General features: G+C 45.7%; 1 protein-coding gene across 2 annotated transcripts in view; it reads left to right on the top strand.

The window, feature by feature from the left end:
- The window catches only part of LOC135383859 (alpha-(1,6)-fucosyltransferase-like), an 85890-nt gene that overhangs the window by 7333 nt on the left and 59105 nt on the right, over positions 1–19452 (top strand). For both annotated transcript variants that reach the window (XM_064613164.1, XM_064613163.1), the window contains exon 2: positions 13313–13372. In XM_064613164.1, the coding sequence (XP_064469234.1) occupies positions 13332–13372 (41 nt within the window). In that variant the 5' untranslated portion in view covers positions 13313–13331. The remainder of the gene's footprint in view (positions 1–13312; positions 13373–19452) is intronic.

Here is a 19452-nt window from a genome sequence, read left to right as displayed (position 1 = left end):
GGCTTTTAGGGCCGGAGTGAATGGCTGCTTTGTTAGAGTGTGGAGGGGATTATGTGAACGTAGTGATCTAGGCTACAGACCGGTTACAGAAAAATGGAAGGTTCACGAACACGTGTTCGTGAACCTTCCATTTTTCTGTAACCGGTCTGTAGCCTAGATCACTACGTTCACATAATCCCCTCCACACTCTAACAAAGCAGCCATTCACTCCGGCCGTAAAAGCCCGTACGGAACCTGTCTTCCCTCCGGGCTGTTGACCCACAATTCGCATGAACCTTTAAACACGTCACACCTAACCCTTTAAATACCATGCCAATGATGAGGACGGTGCCCAGAAGAATAACAGTCTCTGTTCGAAATATCGGCGGCTTCTGTCCTGAGGCAACTCCCTTCCTACCTTTTCTAGTGAGGAGTACAAAAAACAGTTACACTCACAGCCTCGTCTCATCTCGTGTGCATGTGACGTAGGACATACTTTCCACAGTATGCCCATAAGCTATACAGATACTCATCTACATTTTGGATTAGATCCAGAAGAATGCTTGTACCTCATGCCTGAGTTGAGACATGTGCCGGTGGAGATAACGAGGTGTAATAGTAAAATTTGGAGATTTCCCACATAAGAATAAGATGCAATTGGCAATAGTGAAATAGATACAATTACATTATCTGGCGCAGCGGTTCAGCGTAACCTCTATGCATCCAACCATCCTATCTGCCATGCAGTAATATTTTGAGAGCTGACGAAATAGATTTTGTTTCCTTCTTAAGTCGAACAAGCCTATAGAACCCTTCTCGAATGTCCCATCTTGCGCCAACAGGAATACTCACGTCCTAATAATAACAAGAGGCACATGGCTGAAAGCAGCAACTGCCTGTAGTTGCGGCATCCAGAGCACATGGTCAAGCCAGCCCTGGGTAGAAAATAGGTCACTGGGAAGCACCCTCTTGTGCTCAGCCATTCTCTTTTAGGGCATGAATGTTGCAAAGGCGCTTCGCATGTTTGACATCATGGAAGTGTCTACCCTGACAAAATCACAGTATTTAAAGGCACAAAGCAGCATTTCTTATTTCTTTCTGTGAATGACATCAGTGCATTAATGGGGTACAACTTTGGACAGTACAAGTCTCCATGCTCGTAGCTGTTTCTATTCCCTACATGTAATTAAGACTTAAGCACACTGAGAGGCGAAGCTTTGATGCTGTCTTATGTGTCTTTTGTTGAGATGTTGTCATATTCTGCACAGGGCTTGTAATTCTAATTCTGCCATTATATTTGTTCTCAAGTCCTTCCATGCCCTTTAAATACCGTGGTAATGATGAGGACAGTGCACAGAAGAACAACAGTCAAAATATTGGTAGCTGTCCTCCACAGGCACTTTCCTTCACATTTCCTAACAAATTCGCTAGATTTTTTACCAGTTTACATTTATGGACAAAGATGTCCAAAGTGGCATCAGGGAGAAATTGTTTCATAAACTACTTGTTATTGCGGACATATTTTGTGTGGGTTAGTTGCTGTTTCATTTGCCTCTTACTTGTATTGCTGTTGCATATCAGGGATGCATTAGGTTACTCTCCCCTGTGCACATCTGATGCGCATGCACCTTGGACCTCCTGGCTAGGCTGCTAGCTCTTGATACATTAACTCATCCCACAAGCAAATGGGAAAACAGGGCTCTGCACCTGAATGCATCACTGTGAAGTTGAACATGATGGAGAACTCACAGGGAAAAGTACAACAAACACACACAGCGTTCAACTAGGATCTGGTTTATTTGGACAAACACCCCTAGTCCAAGTAAATCTGTTACTAGTTGAACACTCTCTGTGTTTGTTGTCCCTGTCCATTCTGCAATATGCTAAGTCCAAACAGACATGCTCTATTGTTGCACTGTAACGTTCTCAAGATAAAGCAAAATTTCAGTCATGCCTTGCTTATCCTTTTATTGTGCAGTTCAATGTACATCTACAACTCATTACAGAGCTGAAAAAAGACATGGACAGCAGGAATGAGACAGGTCTCAATGGGTACGGGGCCATTACATCCAACGAGCTGTTACATCCATCGTGTCGTTACATCCATCGATGGACGTAATGGCACGATGGACGTAACAGCTCGTTGGATGTAATAGCACGGTATGGATGTAACGACGCGTTGGACGTAACAGCATGATGGATGTAATGACACGATGGATGTAACAACACGATGGACGTAACGGCCAAAAAATCTGAGTCGCCATGGGGGCGATGGGAGGTAAGAAGGTCGACGGGAGGAGAAACCCGGATTAGGAATGACAGGAGTGAACAGGTAACCTGCCTGTGTTCAAGACGACTACAACCCGCAGGCGGTTGCTGTGTGTGTGTTTCCTTTCTTTCTTTTCTTTTCGTTTTCTTTTTATGGAAGGAATAGCAAGTCGGCCTATGACTGACTAACCTTTTCCCGCTTTTTTTTTCAATAAACATACGCTGGCATGGGACGCGCGGACGTCTGCATCCAAATTCGATGCGAAAACTTTATCAAATTGTGGCTTTCATTTTCACCTCATTCTTTCCCGGACGATCTTGAAACGTGTACCAGTACATACTAACCGCAGACAGTCTCAAAAAAAAAAGAAAGAAAAGAAACACGCACACACAATAAAGCTTTTACAAGCATAAGATGGCCCGTCACGACGGGAAGCTGCTCAAGCGCTAACTTGACCTGCCAGCCTCACGTCCACAACGTGTGGCAGACATTGAAAATAAAATACATCAAATGAATTAAGCATGAACGTGTCTTTAATGATCTTATCTGTGTGCTGCTCTCGCTATATAGTTGCGCAACGCTACCATTACCAAAGGTATAGCAGTGACTTAACAGCAAAAGATCACAGTTTCTTGAGCAGCGCGGCCATAATTGATAATAGCAAAGTGCATATTATATTTTAGTAGGTACATCAGGTACAAACAGCGCTTCATTCACGGACTGTAACATTATGTACATGACAAAACCCCAACATCTATCACGCGTTTCAGATACGTTGCGACGTCTTTATATTGAACGGGGGCACACAAAAAATAGTGGCGAAATAGTTCCATCTCTTCGGCATGCCGGGCGTTCCTCTCTCGGATTCGTGACGTTTGTGGCTTGGGCAGCGCTGCAGGGTCGCACAGCAGAAGCCACAGCTGGTACTTTGCGGCGTGCTGCACCTTCTGGAAAAATACAAAAAGTTCAGCGAGACTCGGGTGCTGGTTCGGGAGTTGGTCATGGAGTCCATTGTGCCATCCCTCAACCACATTCGCGGTGCGTGCTCCGGGGTTGCCAAAGTGGTCCTATACGTCACGGACGGGAACGTATGTCTGCCATAATTGTGGAAGTAGGATATGAAGTGCCGCAGCAGAGCGCTCAGAAGAGGTGATACTTGCTGAGGTGGATTGGAAATAAAATCGTCGCTGAACGGGAGACGGAAATGTTCGGGGAGGAAGGGCAGGTGCCTTACCGTCCTGAACCACTCTCGTACTTCTTCATTGTCCTGCAGACGGTTCTCAAGCAAAGGTAGTCCCGCTTTTCATTTATCGCCGTCGCATAATGAAAGGCGCAGGCACTTATTTTTATCGGCTGATTCACATGTACAGCGCTGAACACTATCACTGCTGCATTCATAGCTGCAACTTCGAAGTGAAACATCCAGTAACCTGAGCTCTGTAGTGTTCCCAAGTGGCTGAAACGGTGTAGGAGTGTGTCACGAATTGCACCATGGGTTTATTCATGGGCGGCTGTGTCACGTCGTCTGGTGAGAGCAAACACCACAGGGTGACACTCTCCTCGTATCGATACATGGAGGGTGTACAACGGGATTCATGAATTCTGGTGAGTTATGCTTAAAGTTTCCGTCCCAAAACACTTACTCGGCCGACAAAAGCGCTTCCAAGTCGCTATCTCCGCACCAGACGATCATTTCGCTGTCCGGTGTGGAGTCTCTGTGTCAGGGGAATTCTCCGTGGAATCGTCCAGGCAGCAACAATAACCCGTTTCTGGGTCAACCCGTGTTTTTTCCCGGATTCAGGTGACCAGGTGTGTGCACCTTCCCAACCCTATCTGGTATTCACACCACGTGATTCACACCCAGGACGCTATCTCATAGGTGAAGGAGATCATTGGCAATAAAGCGCTGAACCGCGACATTCGCACGGGGAGCACTCAGTTTCAAAGCAACTAAGTTTCCTAAGTTTCAAAAACAACTAAGGAATTAACGACCTCAAGACTTCCTGGCCACTGACGTAGGTGCGACAAAAAAGTACAGAACAGCGATGTTGGAATGAACCGCATTTGAGATGGTCGATGGAAGGCGCTGCGTAACAAGCACAGAACAGCGACGAAAACATTGACCGAGTATCCTGTGTCCGTGGATGTAATGGCTCGTTGGACGTACTGGCCCGATGGACGTGATGACTCGTTGGATGTACTGGATCGTTGGATGTAATGACCCGTGGATGTAGTGGCCAAAAATGGATGTAACGTCTCGTTGGATGTAACGGCACAATGGATGTAACAGCATGTTGGACGTAACGGCTCGTTTTTGGATGTGCCGGCGCGTTGGATGTAATGGCACGTTGGATGTAGTGGCACGGAATCGTCTCAATGCTATGCTACATGACATGAGTTACAACTGGACTGATCAGGAAGATTTACCAGCAGCTTGTTAGTTTACAACACGGGATTGCTGTGGAGCAAAAGGATGCAAAGAGCAGAAATTTATATGAAAGAAACCAGCATAAAATGGAATAAGTGTGCGAACACATGTACGCTCACATAATTTCCATGTCCTACGAATACAGGCAATCATCTTCAAGCAGCAAGAGACAGGGACACAAACATGCACAACAACACTATTTACTGGCTAGGCTACTCGCCCTTGATACAATAACCCATCCCACAAGCAAATGGGAACACAGGGCCCAGCACATGAATGCATCACTGTGAAGTTGAACATGATGGAGACTATAGCAACTGCGTGACAGAATACAACAAAGGCATTTCGTTTATTTGAAGAACAATTTAAGAACACATGCACGAGACCTGCACACTCTTCTGGAAAAACTGTGAGCAACTTCTTCTAGTAATGTTTTACTTAGTTGCTAGTAAAGCAGATTGTCTTGTTGAGCGTGTTCATGTCTCTGTCTCTTCCTGTTGGAGGGTGCTGGCTCAGTACAAACTACCCCACTTCGGAAGTTTGCTCCGAATACAGGCAAGTAGTAAAACTCATAGTGTTAACAATATACTGCACCAATATACCAATATGCAGTATATACCAATATACTGCATTGTAAAAATTGGTATAACCATAGTAAGGTAAGTTATCACATGTAAATGGAATATGTTATCCTTCTGAATATGTTAGTACCCTCATATGGGGATGGGACAAGCAACAGCACATCCAGGTAGCCCCAGATCCAGCTAGTGAACCTTATAGACACCTGTGAGAAAAAACAATCCTTAAATCTGCTGTGTCAACTAAAAAGGGTAAAAGCACAAAAATATACCTTGTGTTATGAAAAACAACCAAGCTAAACTATACACAGGAAATAAGCATGAAGCAACATATATACACAGTATGCCACCAAAGTGTGTTTGGTATGTGTGTGCGTGTGTCAGTGATGGGCAGAATTTAAATACAATGTAATTAAAATACAATTTAAAATATAAATACATGTATTTATATTTCGTATTTAAATACAGACTTGAAAAATGTATTTATAATTATATTTAAATACCAATTTTCAGGTATTTATTGTTGTAAATACTTTATAAATACTCTTAAATACAGAATATACTGACTCATATCTTAAAGTTGCCCTGCATTTGACCTTTCGGGAAGAAGCGCGAGTTTGGGGCGCAATTATGCCGGGTTTGCGCTAGCATGCGCATGCGACAAACCATTTCAGATGGCGAGTTTTTCACTGTTGTTGCGGACAACTGTCGTGACTACCCGATGACATTGTTCTACGAAGCATCTTCGTCAAATTTAATACAAGCATTTGTTCATCGGCATCTGTGGAGATGCTGTTCTCCTTTGAGAATCTGATTGTACGTCTGAACGGAAGATGCCTAAAAGAAGCAGTCTTCGAGAAATTTCTAATATTAAAATCGCCATGATAATCTAACAAATAAATGCTATTCTTTCTTGCTGATTTGTCCTTATGATCGTAATTATTTCTGTAATTCCAGATGACATCTTCCTCACAGTATTTATGGTAGTAGTTACGGTATTTAAATACCGTATTTATATTTTGTATTTAAATAGTCATGTCGAAAACTATTTATGAAGAGTATTGAAATACCCCTGTCAACAAACTATTTTGTATTTATATTTAAATACTCAAAAAATGTATTTGTGGCGTGTGTGTGTGTGTGTTCTGTTAGCACTCTTACCCGTTTTAATATCGTAGTCCTACATGCCCAACATCATGTTTCACGTAATATAATAAGCAGGGTGGGACTTGTTCAGATGAGATGCTATTCGGAATTCAGGCGATAAAAGGTGGGGTGCTAGTTCTGCAGAAACATATGCATTTCATGTGAAATACAGCGCAAAAGGAAGAGACAGACGCAATATTTGGTACGGAATTTCTAGTTTCCTTAACTTTTCGACGCCACTTTAACGCGGTATACTGGTATAACTGTACGATTACATCAGCGATGGCTGCGTGATTTCTAGCTATCTAGCATCGTTTGATAGTGATAACTAGTGCATGACCTACTACTATACTAGAGACCTGGACATCCGCAATGCTCCCAGCACCGGGGTAGTAGTTCTGGCAATCGCCGCTTGGCTATGGGATTTGGCGCTAGCTCGCACTATTCGTTACCACGTGACTTGTCGAAACCGCGGCGATGTATGGTAGGCTGTGTTGACAACGACGAAGCAGTACAAGAGAGATAATAGCGCGTGCTTAGCAACAGCCTGTGTATCCCTGCGTAGCAGACTAAAGGCGGTGGCAAGGGTGATTCCCTCTCCCCAATAATGCTATGTGGCGCTTGCAACGGTCACTAACGTAACTAACCCGTGACCCATCTCTCCCATAGGGGATCGCCAGCTGTCCAGGTCTCTAGTATAGAGTAGGTCGTGAACTAGTGCTCCTCAAAGAAATTGAAAAAAACACTTTACTGTACCTGTTGTCTGTTGGAGCAGGAAGTTGCAGCCGGTAGCATAGGTCGGGGGAAAAAGAGGATGCTCCGTAATGCACTAGAACAATGTGCTAGTGCAGAGCGTCGCTACCGGGCCCACTGCATGGCAACACAATACACCGTCCGGGTACTCTTGACTGCAAAACCCGCAGAGGCAGCTGTTGGGCTGTTGTTTTTGAAGTGGGCGTCTGTCGAGAAGCTGCTGGTAACTGACGAACGGCGTGATCGTCGCGACCAGTTTCGTCGCCGTATCTCTAGCATGCAGTGTCGTTGCAACGGATCCGTTGAATAAGGATCATTGTCCTTTAATGCTGCATCACTGCTGTCCTCGGGGAAATCTCTGGTCGACGACAGGTAACATTCGCTGGCGTCGGACAATTTGACATCCAAATGCCTTGCAGAGCTTGCAGATGACGGCGGATCAAAAGCTTCCCGGTCCAGATTCTGGAGGCCGCGCCCTGATTGGATTTTAGATAAATACATTCCCACGCTTTTTGAGAGACGGATTAGGGGAATACACACAACATCCGGAGTCTGCTCTTGTCATGTATTCCATCGAATAACAGCCGAACAACGCCACTACTTGATGTGGGGTTTTCGATGGCGTGTTCAGCAGTCCACAAGGAATAAAATGACACTAAAGTTTCAAAATCCCTCGAAACGGATGCGACTGTCACTTTAAGCGCATATGATCTAACGACAACGATTTTCTTGAACGCGCTAGGGAGACAACAACAAAAGGTTGAACGACACCAGATCCATTTTTGAACGTCATCTGAACATACTGCAAAGCGATGAAAGATATTTTCCCAACTGCTCCAGTTGTAACTTTTTGCACGTCTCGCAGTATTCGTAACATCCTCACCTCCTCGCGGTTAATGCGGTGTTAATAAAACACGCTGTCAAACATGTCAACCCGTGCACATCTATCTCTAGTAACGCTATTTCCTTTACATTCAAGATCCGACACTCTTTACAGTGCAATTCATTTAGTTTATTCTCTTTGATTATGTGCAAAAAATGCAACATCCAATATATTGGTGAAACATCAAATTCCATGCGAAAAAGATTTTATCGCCACAAATCCGGCATAGTCAATAATGCACCCCCCCCCCCCCGTCTGTATACATCTTAATGCATCGGGGCAAGATTTTCATAGTCATCTATCAATTGCACTGCTTGAATCCGGATATACAAATGACATAAAACGAAAAAATCTCGAAGCCTACCTGATCTGTAAGTTTTGCTCCCTTCAGCCACATGGGTTAAATATATATACTCTGTCTGCCCCATTACAGTTGTTCAACTTTTAATTATGTTGGCTTCTAGTGGGTCGTCCTGGGTTATCCAGTATGGACGTTGGGGGTAAATGGGCTTGGAGGCCGGGCCGGGCTTGGGTGGGGGGCGTCATGCAACGCTGCCAGCTAGGGACCGCCGAGCGACCTTGAGCCTTCCCCGAAACTCCCGACTAGAGGGAGCATCGGAAGGGTCACCTTGCGTTTTTCGGCTGTCCGCGCTGTGCACTTTCCCCTATTATGTGTCTGTGACACATGGCCCTTGGTTGTAGTTTTTGGTCTTGTCCGGTCTGCTTCGTTTTTTACTCGTTTTACTTATTGTCTTTTCAACTTCCTAGATAAGTCACTAGTCGCCTTTCACTAGATAAGTGTCTCGCAAAGTCGTACGATATGTTAACCCGTACGTTTCTATGCCGTGTGTAATGTGAAAAGTAGCTAGTGCATGATACACCATTATCAACGTCTGAACAGGAAAAAGTGTCCTAGTTGGACTAGAGCATATTCCAGAGCATATTTTTCTCCTCACATGGGCGATTTGACTATGCCAATATAAGTGTTCTAAAATGACGTAAAGAAACTTCGAAGAAAAAGATGTTCTGCAGATAATAGTAATATGAAGTAGCTTGCGTCTACCCGTTTTTGATGTGGGTGAAATATGACAAAAAATTGATTTTGAAGTATTTGGAACAAGGCGGTTAAAAGACAACCGGACGAAAATTTCAGCAGTGCGGCACTCATTTAATGAAACATATCGACAAGGAAACAAGAGAACAGGAAAAGAACAAGGAAAAAAACCTCTGTGGCACAAAGATGTTCGTGTCATCTGCATATAATACTGACCTGACTCTAGAACTATAGTGTGTCTTATGTGTACTTATAGTGTATTTATATGAAAAATAAGAATGACCTTAAAAAGGATCCGTGGGGTATACCAAAACTTGTTGAAAAATAAGTAGAGCTCGCTTACCTATGGCTACGTATTGTGCTCTACCACTTAAATAGCTTGGAAACCAATGGTGTACCATCGTACATTTCTAACGTCATGAGCAGCATATTGTACCGTCTAAAAGAGTTCCCATGGTTACTTAAAGGAGCATGGAAATCATTTGGAACATATAGTTTTTCACCGCTTGATATGAACATACTACCTTCATAAACTGTTACGGAAAATATTTCCTTCGAAAAGCGCGAATTTCCTGAGAAAATTAGTTTGGAAGAATGCGCTCCGCGGCGACAGTCTCCCCCAAGCCGAGTCTGGCGTGTGGTGACATCAGGCGTCCGAGCACTTCATTGGCTGCCGGAAGCGTCCGCTCCCCGCCAGAATCGTCTGCTAGCTCAGGCAAGGGGATGAAACTCGCGAGTTCCTTTGCGGACTAAAGTGAGGCGCTGCGAGCCTTTCGCGTCATCAAACGTCATGAAACGTCAAAATTTTTACGTCGAAGCACGAGTTCTCTACCGAGAGCATCCCATTGGCTCCTGCGGCCGCTCCTCTGGTATGCGAGCGCTCATTGGTCGGTTTGAAATTGTAACCTCTTCGTGGCGCGGGAAAGCCTGCACCGCCGTGTCTGGGGTGCCGGAGCAGGTCGCCGTAAAGTTTCGAAATATATGGTGCAGCAGGGACGCACGCAAAGCATCTTTGCCGGTGCCGCTTTAGATGGTTTTTAGTGCCCGTCGATACCGACTCTGCAAAAGTCGAATCCTCTTGGATACTTCTACAAGTAAATTCAGTGATAGATAAGTGGAAGGCAGGACTGCTTCGCTTGCTTGGCGCGACAACGATTCAAGAAGCATCTGTGCTTTTCCTCTCGATGGCAGGTAAGTCAGTTCCTATTCCATTCTGCCGCTTAGAGTAACATAGCATAGCACCGCACCTGTGGCATATACGCAACATTTCGGCCGGTAGAATTTTTAGTTTTCACGTTTTCTGATCCCTGTTCTGGCCTTTCTTGCTCAGGTGTATCAACTAGGTACTGCTCAACTCATATCTGCTTCAGAAAAGCATCTGCATGGATGCAATAGAATGGATATGCCACTCTGAGTGGTTGGAACATCATCTTTTGGTTTAGCAGCAGCACAGGTTCCTTTGTGACGGGTCAGCCTTGACATGTGCCACTACACAAGCAGCAAAGGAATATGGACATGTTTTCTGTCATGCTGGATTTGTGAATGTGTGTGCCTGTGCAGTGAATTTACTGATCTACTGTGAAATCTTCCACGTGAGACATATCAGCTAACAGTGAAGGCGAAGTTGCTTCGGCATATATTACTCGAACTTCAGAAACAATGTTCATGTGAAGTTTGTGTTTCGCGCAGATACAGAAGACTGCATATGTATGATTTGGAAATACCAATCCCGAAAAATAAAGCACCTTGTGCAACAGAAAGAGCCAACGCTTCCGCGTTTTATTTATTTCACTGGATGCGAACGAAAATGCAGAACCGCCACAGCGGGGAGAGAACAGAGGGGAAAGGGAAAAAGAACGCCTCGGTAGCGTCGCTTTACGTCACCCGTCACCCAGGGAGACAAAATAAAAGAAAGCAAAAAACTTCTCTACCGAGGCCCAACGATTGGCCCGACGTCAGAGGTCACGTGAGGTTTTCCCGACAATAGAAATATACTACACGTTCATTCCCCTGGCTCAGGGATCGTGGCAACTTACCGACTGAGACGCTGTTGCTATTTATTTGCGTTTGACATTCACTTGCGTTCTTACATGATTTGCCTCGTAAGTTTTGCATAAAACAAGACTGCGGGCAGTGTAAAAGGTGTAGCCAGGCCTCTGTGTTGCAGTGACGGCCCGGGTTGAGGTGGATCGTACGCGGTTGTGATTTCTGTTCCGATTGTGCTGAGGTGTCGTTCATTAGTGAACAGTATTGTGCCTGTGTGTGCAGCATATATATATGTGATACGACTAAATACGTTCCTGTCAGTTGGAGATTTATTTCATGTGCCAGTGTTGTATTCTGCGTATGGCCATTCAAAAAAGAAAATGGTTATTTGACCATGTATTTTGGGGTTTCCCACAGACCGCTAGCAGATGAACTTTACTAACTTTATTTTGGTATTCAAGTTGTAGTGTTTGTGGAGACGTTACGCTCCTGGTATCACTAACATATGGTAAGCGCAATGTTACACAGCTATGCGTTCATCGGTCCGCTCTTTCGCCTCAGAGATGCCAGTGTCCATGCGGTTCAGAGCCCATAGTGTTGACCACAACACGGAGAAGTCATGATGGTCGGCAACATCTTCAAGTGAAAACACTGGTCACTGCGCCGCGTCTTCCATGACTATGCATTTGTAAACAAGAAGAAGCACTATATTTCAATCCGAATGTTCGTTCACACTTAGCAGCATCACTTACCAGCCTCCGGTACATTCGTGTGGCGAAATCGAAGCTCGAGGAACTTAGCCTCCAACTCCACAAAACGTTTCGTCGAGAAGAGCAGACGTGTCGCCTAAAGAGTGTTCAATTCATCACCTGTCCTTCGCACGGCGTCCGATGAGCAACAACGCTTCCTTCCCGGTCGGCTTGCCAGCGCGCGCCGGAGAAATCGCAAAAAATAAAGAAAAAGACGGCGCGGTCACATGACGTCAGCGGCTGACAGCCGAGTGAGGGGGCATTTCTGCCGCGAGATTCAAAGCTCCCTCGCGCTCCAGGATTGCGCGCTACGCTCAAACTTTTTGTGCGAATATGTATCACAGGGCTCAGAATCATAATTTCTACTTCTCCCGTCATATTTTATTCCGATCATTTCCATGCTCCTTTAAAAGCTTAAAATCGACGATATGTTTGATTTCCTCTGCTATTGTAATCACGGTCATTGTAGTTGATTTTCGCTTCTGAAAACCGAATTGGGAATCAGTCAGTAACTGGTGTTGTATAAAAAATTTCTCGAGGCGGACAAAGATAACTTCAAAAAACCATTCGTTGTCGTCTTCGCATGACTTATTTCAACAAATAACCGGCGAAACAGCTGACGGCATGACCTCATCTCCGTGTCCTGAGCCGTCGACGAGGACTGTTCCGCTGAGTGGATGTTGGACACGAGTCTGAGGGCGGCGCTAGTGTTGAGCGCGTTTGGTCTAACGCTCGGGAACCGGAACCGAGCTCTACTAGCTCCGCGAACTCGGTTCTGCGTTGAGCGTCGTTGGTGCAACCGTAGGTCAGGTATTTCCTTTGTGAAACAGCCATTTCTGCTCGTCTTGCACTACGGTGCCGAATGGAGGTGAGAATGCGGTCTCGATTTGCCATCGGAGCATACCCAAAAGGAAAAAAAGAAAGAGAGAGAGAGAGAGGCGTAGGCCGTAGGCATTCATAGAAATTCATGGGAACTAGCATGCCTTTCGTGAATCGAAACGCTCTCATTCGTTCGAGCGCGTCGCTGGCACATTTTTATCTTTCCGAACAAGGAGAAGACTCTGCTCTATCACTCTGCGATAGATTAACAGACTATGATAAGCGCGGACGCGCGACCAAAAGCGGGCCGAGACAGCGCGCTCATTTCCTTGTTATTTTGGTTTCGTCAGTGATCATCCTCTCCCATTTCGGAGCCAATCAAGTCTTCCTTATATCCTGAAGAGAAAAATCGGACCTGAGGATTTAACGAACGCTTCTCTATTTTACCGCTTCGTCCCTAACAAATGCTTAAATTTTGTTAATGTGCACATTAACAAAATTTAAGCATGCATTCGGCGCATTGCTTTCATAGTATAAGGCCATGGAAAACATTGCATGTAATGAGATTTTTACTGCATATTTCGAAGAGTTTTAGTACACGCTTGCATGCACATTTCGAGGTGTTTAGCGTATATTTATCCGCTCTCTATATCCATCCCTATCTATAGGAGTAAAGAAAAACGAGACATGGTGAAACGAAGGCAAAGAAGGCACTTCACTACCAGGAGGTAAGCACGAAATATAATCAGTTACTTTCGCAAAATAGATTTCTCAATGCATTCTGGACTGGTCCTGGTAACACGTTACAGCAAATATATGACACATGACCTCAAACACGACCGCGCCCGTAATCGGCGCCCAAACCGTTTCAACGCGTTTGCAGTTTGTGAGCGCCTTTTTGGACGCCCCTCAAATCCGGTAATTATTAATGCGTTAGCATTACGAGCGTCAAATGGAAAAAGCTGTTTGTATGTGTGCGAGACGGTGAAGCTTCACCGAGGCAGAGGTGTAAGTGGAGATGCAAAGGGTATATTAGAGGGTAAATGTAGATGAAGATAAATGACATGAAATTGAAGTGGTTGAAGGTAATTTAGAGTAAGAGGTTAGAGTAATTAAAGGTAATGGATGTAAGATACATGAAATTAAGATAAATATTAAAATAAATTAAAGATTGCCCAAGGTAACCTCAGGTTACCGTAGTTAATTAAAGTAATCGAAGGCAAGTTGAGAGTAACTGAAGCGAATACACGTAACTAAAGGGAATTAAATGAAAATAAAGATTAAAGGGTAATTGACAGTAGTCGAGGCTAGTTAAAGGATTAATGGTTAATTAAATTGACTTACATACCGTAATGGACTTACAGCAGTAATTGAAAGTTGTCGAACCGGAAGTCAAGTATGCACCGGAAGTGGACCACCGGAAGTCAGGTTAGACCAGGTTAGACTCGAGTTGGACCGGAAGTGGGTACCGGGAGTCAAGTATAGACTGGGAGTGAAGTCCACTATAGACCGGAAAAGGCGCTAAATGCTAACTCATTTCTCTCGTATTTACCGCTAAATTGCCACCGACTTTTCTTTTTTTCATCCTATAATCTCGCAGTACAACGCGCAGTTTAGTACATAAGGTCTCCTACTGTTGACCACTTCCCAATATTTATTTATTTATTGGTATTTTTATGGTGCCCATGAACAGCAGTTGTCTAGGTGATGGTGCACCCCAAATTCAAACATAAACAACGACATAATAGAAACTAGTAAAGGTAATAGTGGCACATCTACAACATGGGAGATACTCAAGTGCAGAAATACAGAGTCTGAAACAGTGGTAAGTTAGCAGTCACAACACATTAAAGTCAAGAGAAAATCACACTAGAGTTGCAATTGTAGGGATAAAAGATTTAAAGTTCGCAAAAATGTCCAAATCGCACACACGAGAGATATTATTAAAATTAGCCATGACACGTGATAAAGGACAGCTACCACAATGCCTATTGACATGAAATCCGTGTGAAAATCTAAGCATCTTAGCTGGGGCGTTAAAAGGGACGAGGTAAATATGTGATGACCGCCTCGAGTCCAGACGGACTGAGCCGATGCAATGGACTTCAACTGAGGAGACATGGACTACCATGTTGCCGAAGAAGCACCGTATAGTTAACGCTGGCAAACTACGTTCATCTCTGTATCGGAGTGTTGGCGTGAGACTAAAAACGAAGTTTCTGTCTTGCTCGTGACCCTACAGACATGTTCCTGCTGAGCTCTGACGGTTAGGGTTAGCCTTGGAACACTCTAAGGATACATGGTGTCAGGAGTCATGAACGACGACCCCTAGCCTACCATCACTGAGCTTCCGCCGCCAGAAGATCTTAGCCTGTGAACAGAGTACGCCTAAAACTGGAAGCGCTTCAGACAACGCACTGAGCTGTATTTCACAGCGATTGAGACTAAGCCTGGGAGGTCCAAAGAACAGAAGGCAACGGTATTCCTTCATGTAGCGGATCAAATAGAGATACATATCTTCAACATGTTCAGACTCATAGATGAGGAGAAAAAGATTATGACACAATAATCTCGAAGTTCAAACATTACTGTTTGTCGAAGTGCAACGAGACTTATGGAAGATACGTATTTCGTACGTATCAACACTTAGAACGAGAGAACTTCGACCACTTCTTCAGAGACCAACAGTTAAAGTCAAGGACATGCAACTTCGGAGAATTGAATAGTTCCCTCCTGAGAGATCAGATTGTCTGTGGGACGAGAAATCGTAAATTAGGAGAAGCGCTCCTTTGGGAAAACGATTTGACACTTTGACATCTGAGCTAGCGGAACAGCATAGCAAAGTGTGGAACCGGCAATGAGGAGATGCAGTAAGCCCCAACCACAGAAGACAGCTTGTCGCTATCGTGCAAGGATGCATGAGCCGCAAAGGTGTCCTGCTTATGGGAAAGTTTGCAGCAACTGTGGCCGCAAAAATCATTTGGCTGTGGTCTGTAAAGCACAGAAGAAGAATGTGCAACAAGTTGACGAGCAGAGTGCGCCTTGAGACGACGATGGCGTTGATTTTAGTATTCTACAAGTACAAGGGTACAATATACAAACTCAGTGATAATCAATGAGTTGTAACCGCCCACACTGATGGCCGACAGCTTCAACTAAGAGTTGATACACGTTCTCAAGCTAATCTGATGCCCCTAGCCATGTACAAAAATATCCGTTTAAGTAGAAGGTTCTGATATTCTGCAGGTTAAGAAGACGACGTACCTGATTCTTCAACGCTGTACATCTACAGTGGAGACGTCGTACTGCATGTTGGAAAGGTGCGCATACCGCTAACTATGAGGGACCAAACGGAGAATGTTGACTTTTTCGTGATGAAAAAGTCCTGACTTCCTTACGGACCGAACTGTCGCTGTCCGTACGTCCCAAGGCCAACGCCCTCAGCATCCTGTTCACCAAGGAGTCCCCCAAGGAAGTATTCTCAGTCCGACACTCTTTAATGTGGTGATGGCGGGCCAACAATCAGTAATTCCTCGCAAAGTGTCGTTTTCCGTGTATGCAGACGACGTCGCCCTTTGGACAGTAGGAAAATCACGCCCAGCCATACAGCACCGCCTGCAGCTCGCTTTAAATAATGTACATACGTACCTCACGCACCTTGGGATGGACCTTTCACCCGAAGAGTGCGTCGAGCTCCCTTTCACGCGCAAAGCTATGACCAACTTCCCTCTTTGGGTTGGTGCCAAGAAGCTTGAGCCGGTACGCTTCCACCGCTTCCTTGGCGTGGTAATCGACTCGGACTTGCGCTGGGCTCGCCACATTAAACACCTGGAAACTAAAGTGCAGCAACATCTTTCTGGCTCACGATGGGGCTGTGATCAGCGCTCCCTGCTCTCAGAGTTCACGCGGCGTTGGTGAGGGCGACTGTGCTTTACAGCCTTCCTATTCTGCACAGGATATCAACAACATCATTAAATACCCTGTGGTCCCTGTTTGCTCGAAGCCTTCGTCGCTGCCTCGGAGTTCCAAGAATGGCTGAAACACGGCAAGTACTGGCTGAAGCTGGTGAACTCCCGGTTGAGGTTCTACGTAAACGTGAAACGATTCGGCACTTCCTACGTTTGCGTGCTCACATTCCCCGTCACCCGCTCCTCAGGAAAATTCGATACCGCCCTGAAAGCGACTTCTATCGAGTAGCGCAGAGGACACGCCCGACTCTCACTGGCTTCATAGCTAAGGACATCATACCTCCTGAAGCCCCCTGGTCTCTGCCGGTACCGCTGACTTTCGTAAGCCTTCCGAACCTTCTGGAAAGAAGAGATCAGGTCCCCCCTCAAGTCCTCCGAGCCCATTTTCATGCTCAGGTAGACGAGAAGTTTCCTACGTTTACGGCAGCATATGCAGATGCCGCATCCCGCAACAACAAGTCCGCCTCCGCCTTCGTCATACCATCCGAAGGCGTAGTGCAAGGACGACGCCTTTCACATCCAACCTCCTCGACAGCTTCGGAACTCTATGCCACCCTTTTATTTCTACAACACATCGCTCATTTTACCCCGCGGGAATGGGCAGTCTTCACAGACTCCAAATCTGCACTTCAAGCTATTGAAAATTCCGCCATACGAGGCCCATCCGCACCCCTAGTCACAGATGTGTTAATGGCTTACCACACTGTCTACGCAGCAGACCACTGGCTAGTTCTCCAGTGGGTTCCAGCTCATTGAGGTGTCGTGTGGAACGAGCAGGCCGACAGCGCCGAAGAAGCAGCACTCTCGTATCGGACACGGACCAGTATTGCTCTGCTGAGACGAGACCGCTGTTCCATTTTGCGACGCCTCGTAACATCCCTGGCTTCCCGCCAATGGACAACCGACATTCTCCCCCCATCTATGTTGAGCAGAGTTGATCCAACGCTCGCTTTCCGCATGCCACGAAACACCTCTCGTCAAGATGCTGCATTAATCCACCGAATGCGTCTCGACGTGGCCTTTACAGCTCAGTGGCGTTACCGCTTCAGACAAGTTGACTCTCCCACCTTCTGCCACTGTGGTGCTCTTGCGGTTCAGGAGCACATTCTTCTTCATTGCCCCCACTAACAACCTTCCCGAACCCCACTCTCCGAGTCTCTTAGTCAGCTGGACTGTCGCACTTTCTCCCTATCGAAATTGCTTGGTTCCTGGCCCAATCCAGCCCAGCAACGATCTGCGCTCAAAGCTCTTTTGACATTTCTGGACACCATCGGACTTCGATCGTTATTGTGAAGAGGCTCATTATTTTATTCCCAACATCACCACCAGCAATGGGGTAGAGTATCGCCTCTGGCGATGAACCTCCCCACTCTTCATCTCAAAATAAGGTTGTTGTTGTTGTTTCGTGATGAAGAGAGGAAGGACAATGCACGCACTCTTGAGAATGCAAGCAAGCGAACTGTTTGGCCTGGTGAAGCGAGTAGCCCAGGTTACGTAAATGGGTGGCTTACGAAAAGAGATTCTGTCTGAATGGCAGAACGTTTTTAAAGGACTGGGAGCGACGCAGAGGCGTTATCACATGGTGCTTAAGGAAGAATCCGAGCCTGTCGTCACTTTAGTGACACCTGAAGGACGGGCTACAGCGAATGGCAGAAAGTGGCATAATTCCCCCAGTGACAGAGCCGATAGATTAGGTGAGTCCTTTGATGATCTTCATCAAGTAGAATGGGAGCCTTCGTACTTGGATGAATCCAAAGTTGATCAACAAGCGCATCAAGCGTGAACATCTTCAGCTTCTATGGAGGGAAGAGCAGGCTTGTGCAGGCTTGGCAGGCAGGTTCTTCAGCAGGCTTGACGCCAACAGTGGATTTCATCAGATTGCTCTTGACGAGAAGACATCGAGGATCTGTATCTTTGCTATACCAAATGGACGGTACCGTTACCTCACACTGCCTTTCGGGCACAGTTCAGCTCCCGAAGTTTTTCAGCAGCAAACGTCTCACATCTTTGATGGATGCTCATTTGGGGATCTAGTCGTGCAGAACACGATAAGGAACTCAAAAACACATCGGAAGCAGCTGTGAGAGCCGGAATCACCCTCAACGCCGAGAAGTGCAAGTTCGGGCTCAAGAAGATAAGATTTTGGGTGATAAGATGAGCAGCAAAGGAATTGAACAAGATTGAACGAGATTAATGTTGATATCAACGTGATACTGACGATATCATCATGCAATTACGTAGTCTGTATATCGACCCCGGACGGCGCAGCTGTTTCCCTGGCTGCACCCTTAGAACTCCCATTTGGTCAGTTTGTCGTCCACAAGGCAATCACAGGCGCTAAGCTGTCAATTTCATCGGCAATATGGGGATATCTGGAAGTCTCATGTTCGTTCCCACTGTTATAAACCACGTGTTATAGCGAATTCAGCTGCTCGTGTCCGTGACACGTAGTGTAGTGTACCAGTCTGGGTTCAGCCCAGAAACGAACGAAGAACGAATCGAAGGACTAATGAAATTCGGCGCACGTTGGATTGAAGCGGCCGTGTGACGTGTACATACAAGCCAGTGCAACTGATTCTGCACGAAAACGACCAGCTAAATTCGCTATAGTCCTTCACCTCGGCGAAAGCCCGCGGCAGTGTTATCCGTGTTGTTCTCAGGTCGCGCCATGAGAAGGGAATTGTTCAACTCAGATATGTCCTCCTCTCCATGCCCAAATCTTTCCTCCTCACGTGATTCAACCACCACCCTTTAAACTTAGCTTCCTTCCGTAGTCCTCTGCTATCAGGCCAAGCCAGGTTTCAGCGGAGGTATTCCGGAATGCTGCTCACTGGATGGAA

Source organism: Ornithodoros turicata, chromosome 2, assembly GCF_037126465.1.
Source record: "Ornithodoros turicata isolate Travis chromosome 2, ASM3712646v1, whole genome shotgun sequence".
NCBI classification, from domain to species: Eukaryota; Metazoa; Arthropoda; class Arachnida; order Ixodida; family Argasidae; genus Ornithodoros; species Ornithodoros turicata.
The sequence above is the reverse complement of the archived record's forward strand: the minus strand, read 5'-3'. Positions and strand labels throughout refer to the sequence as shown.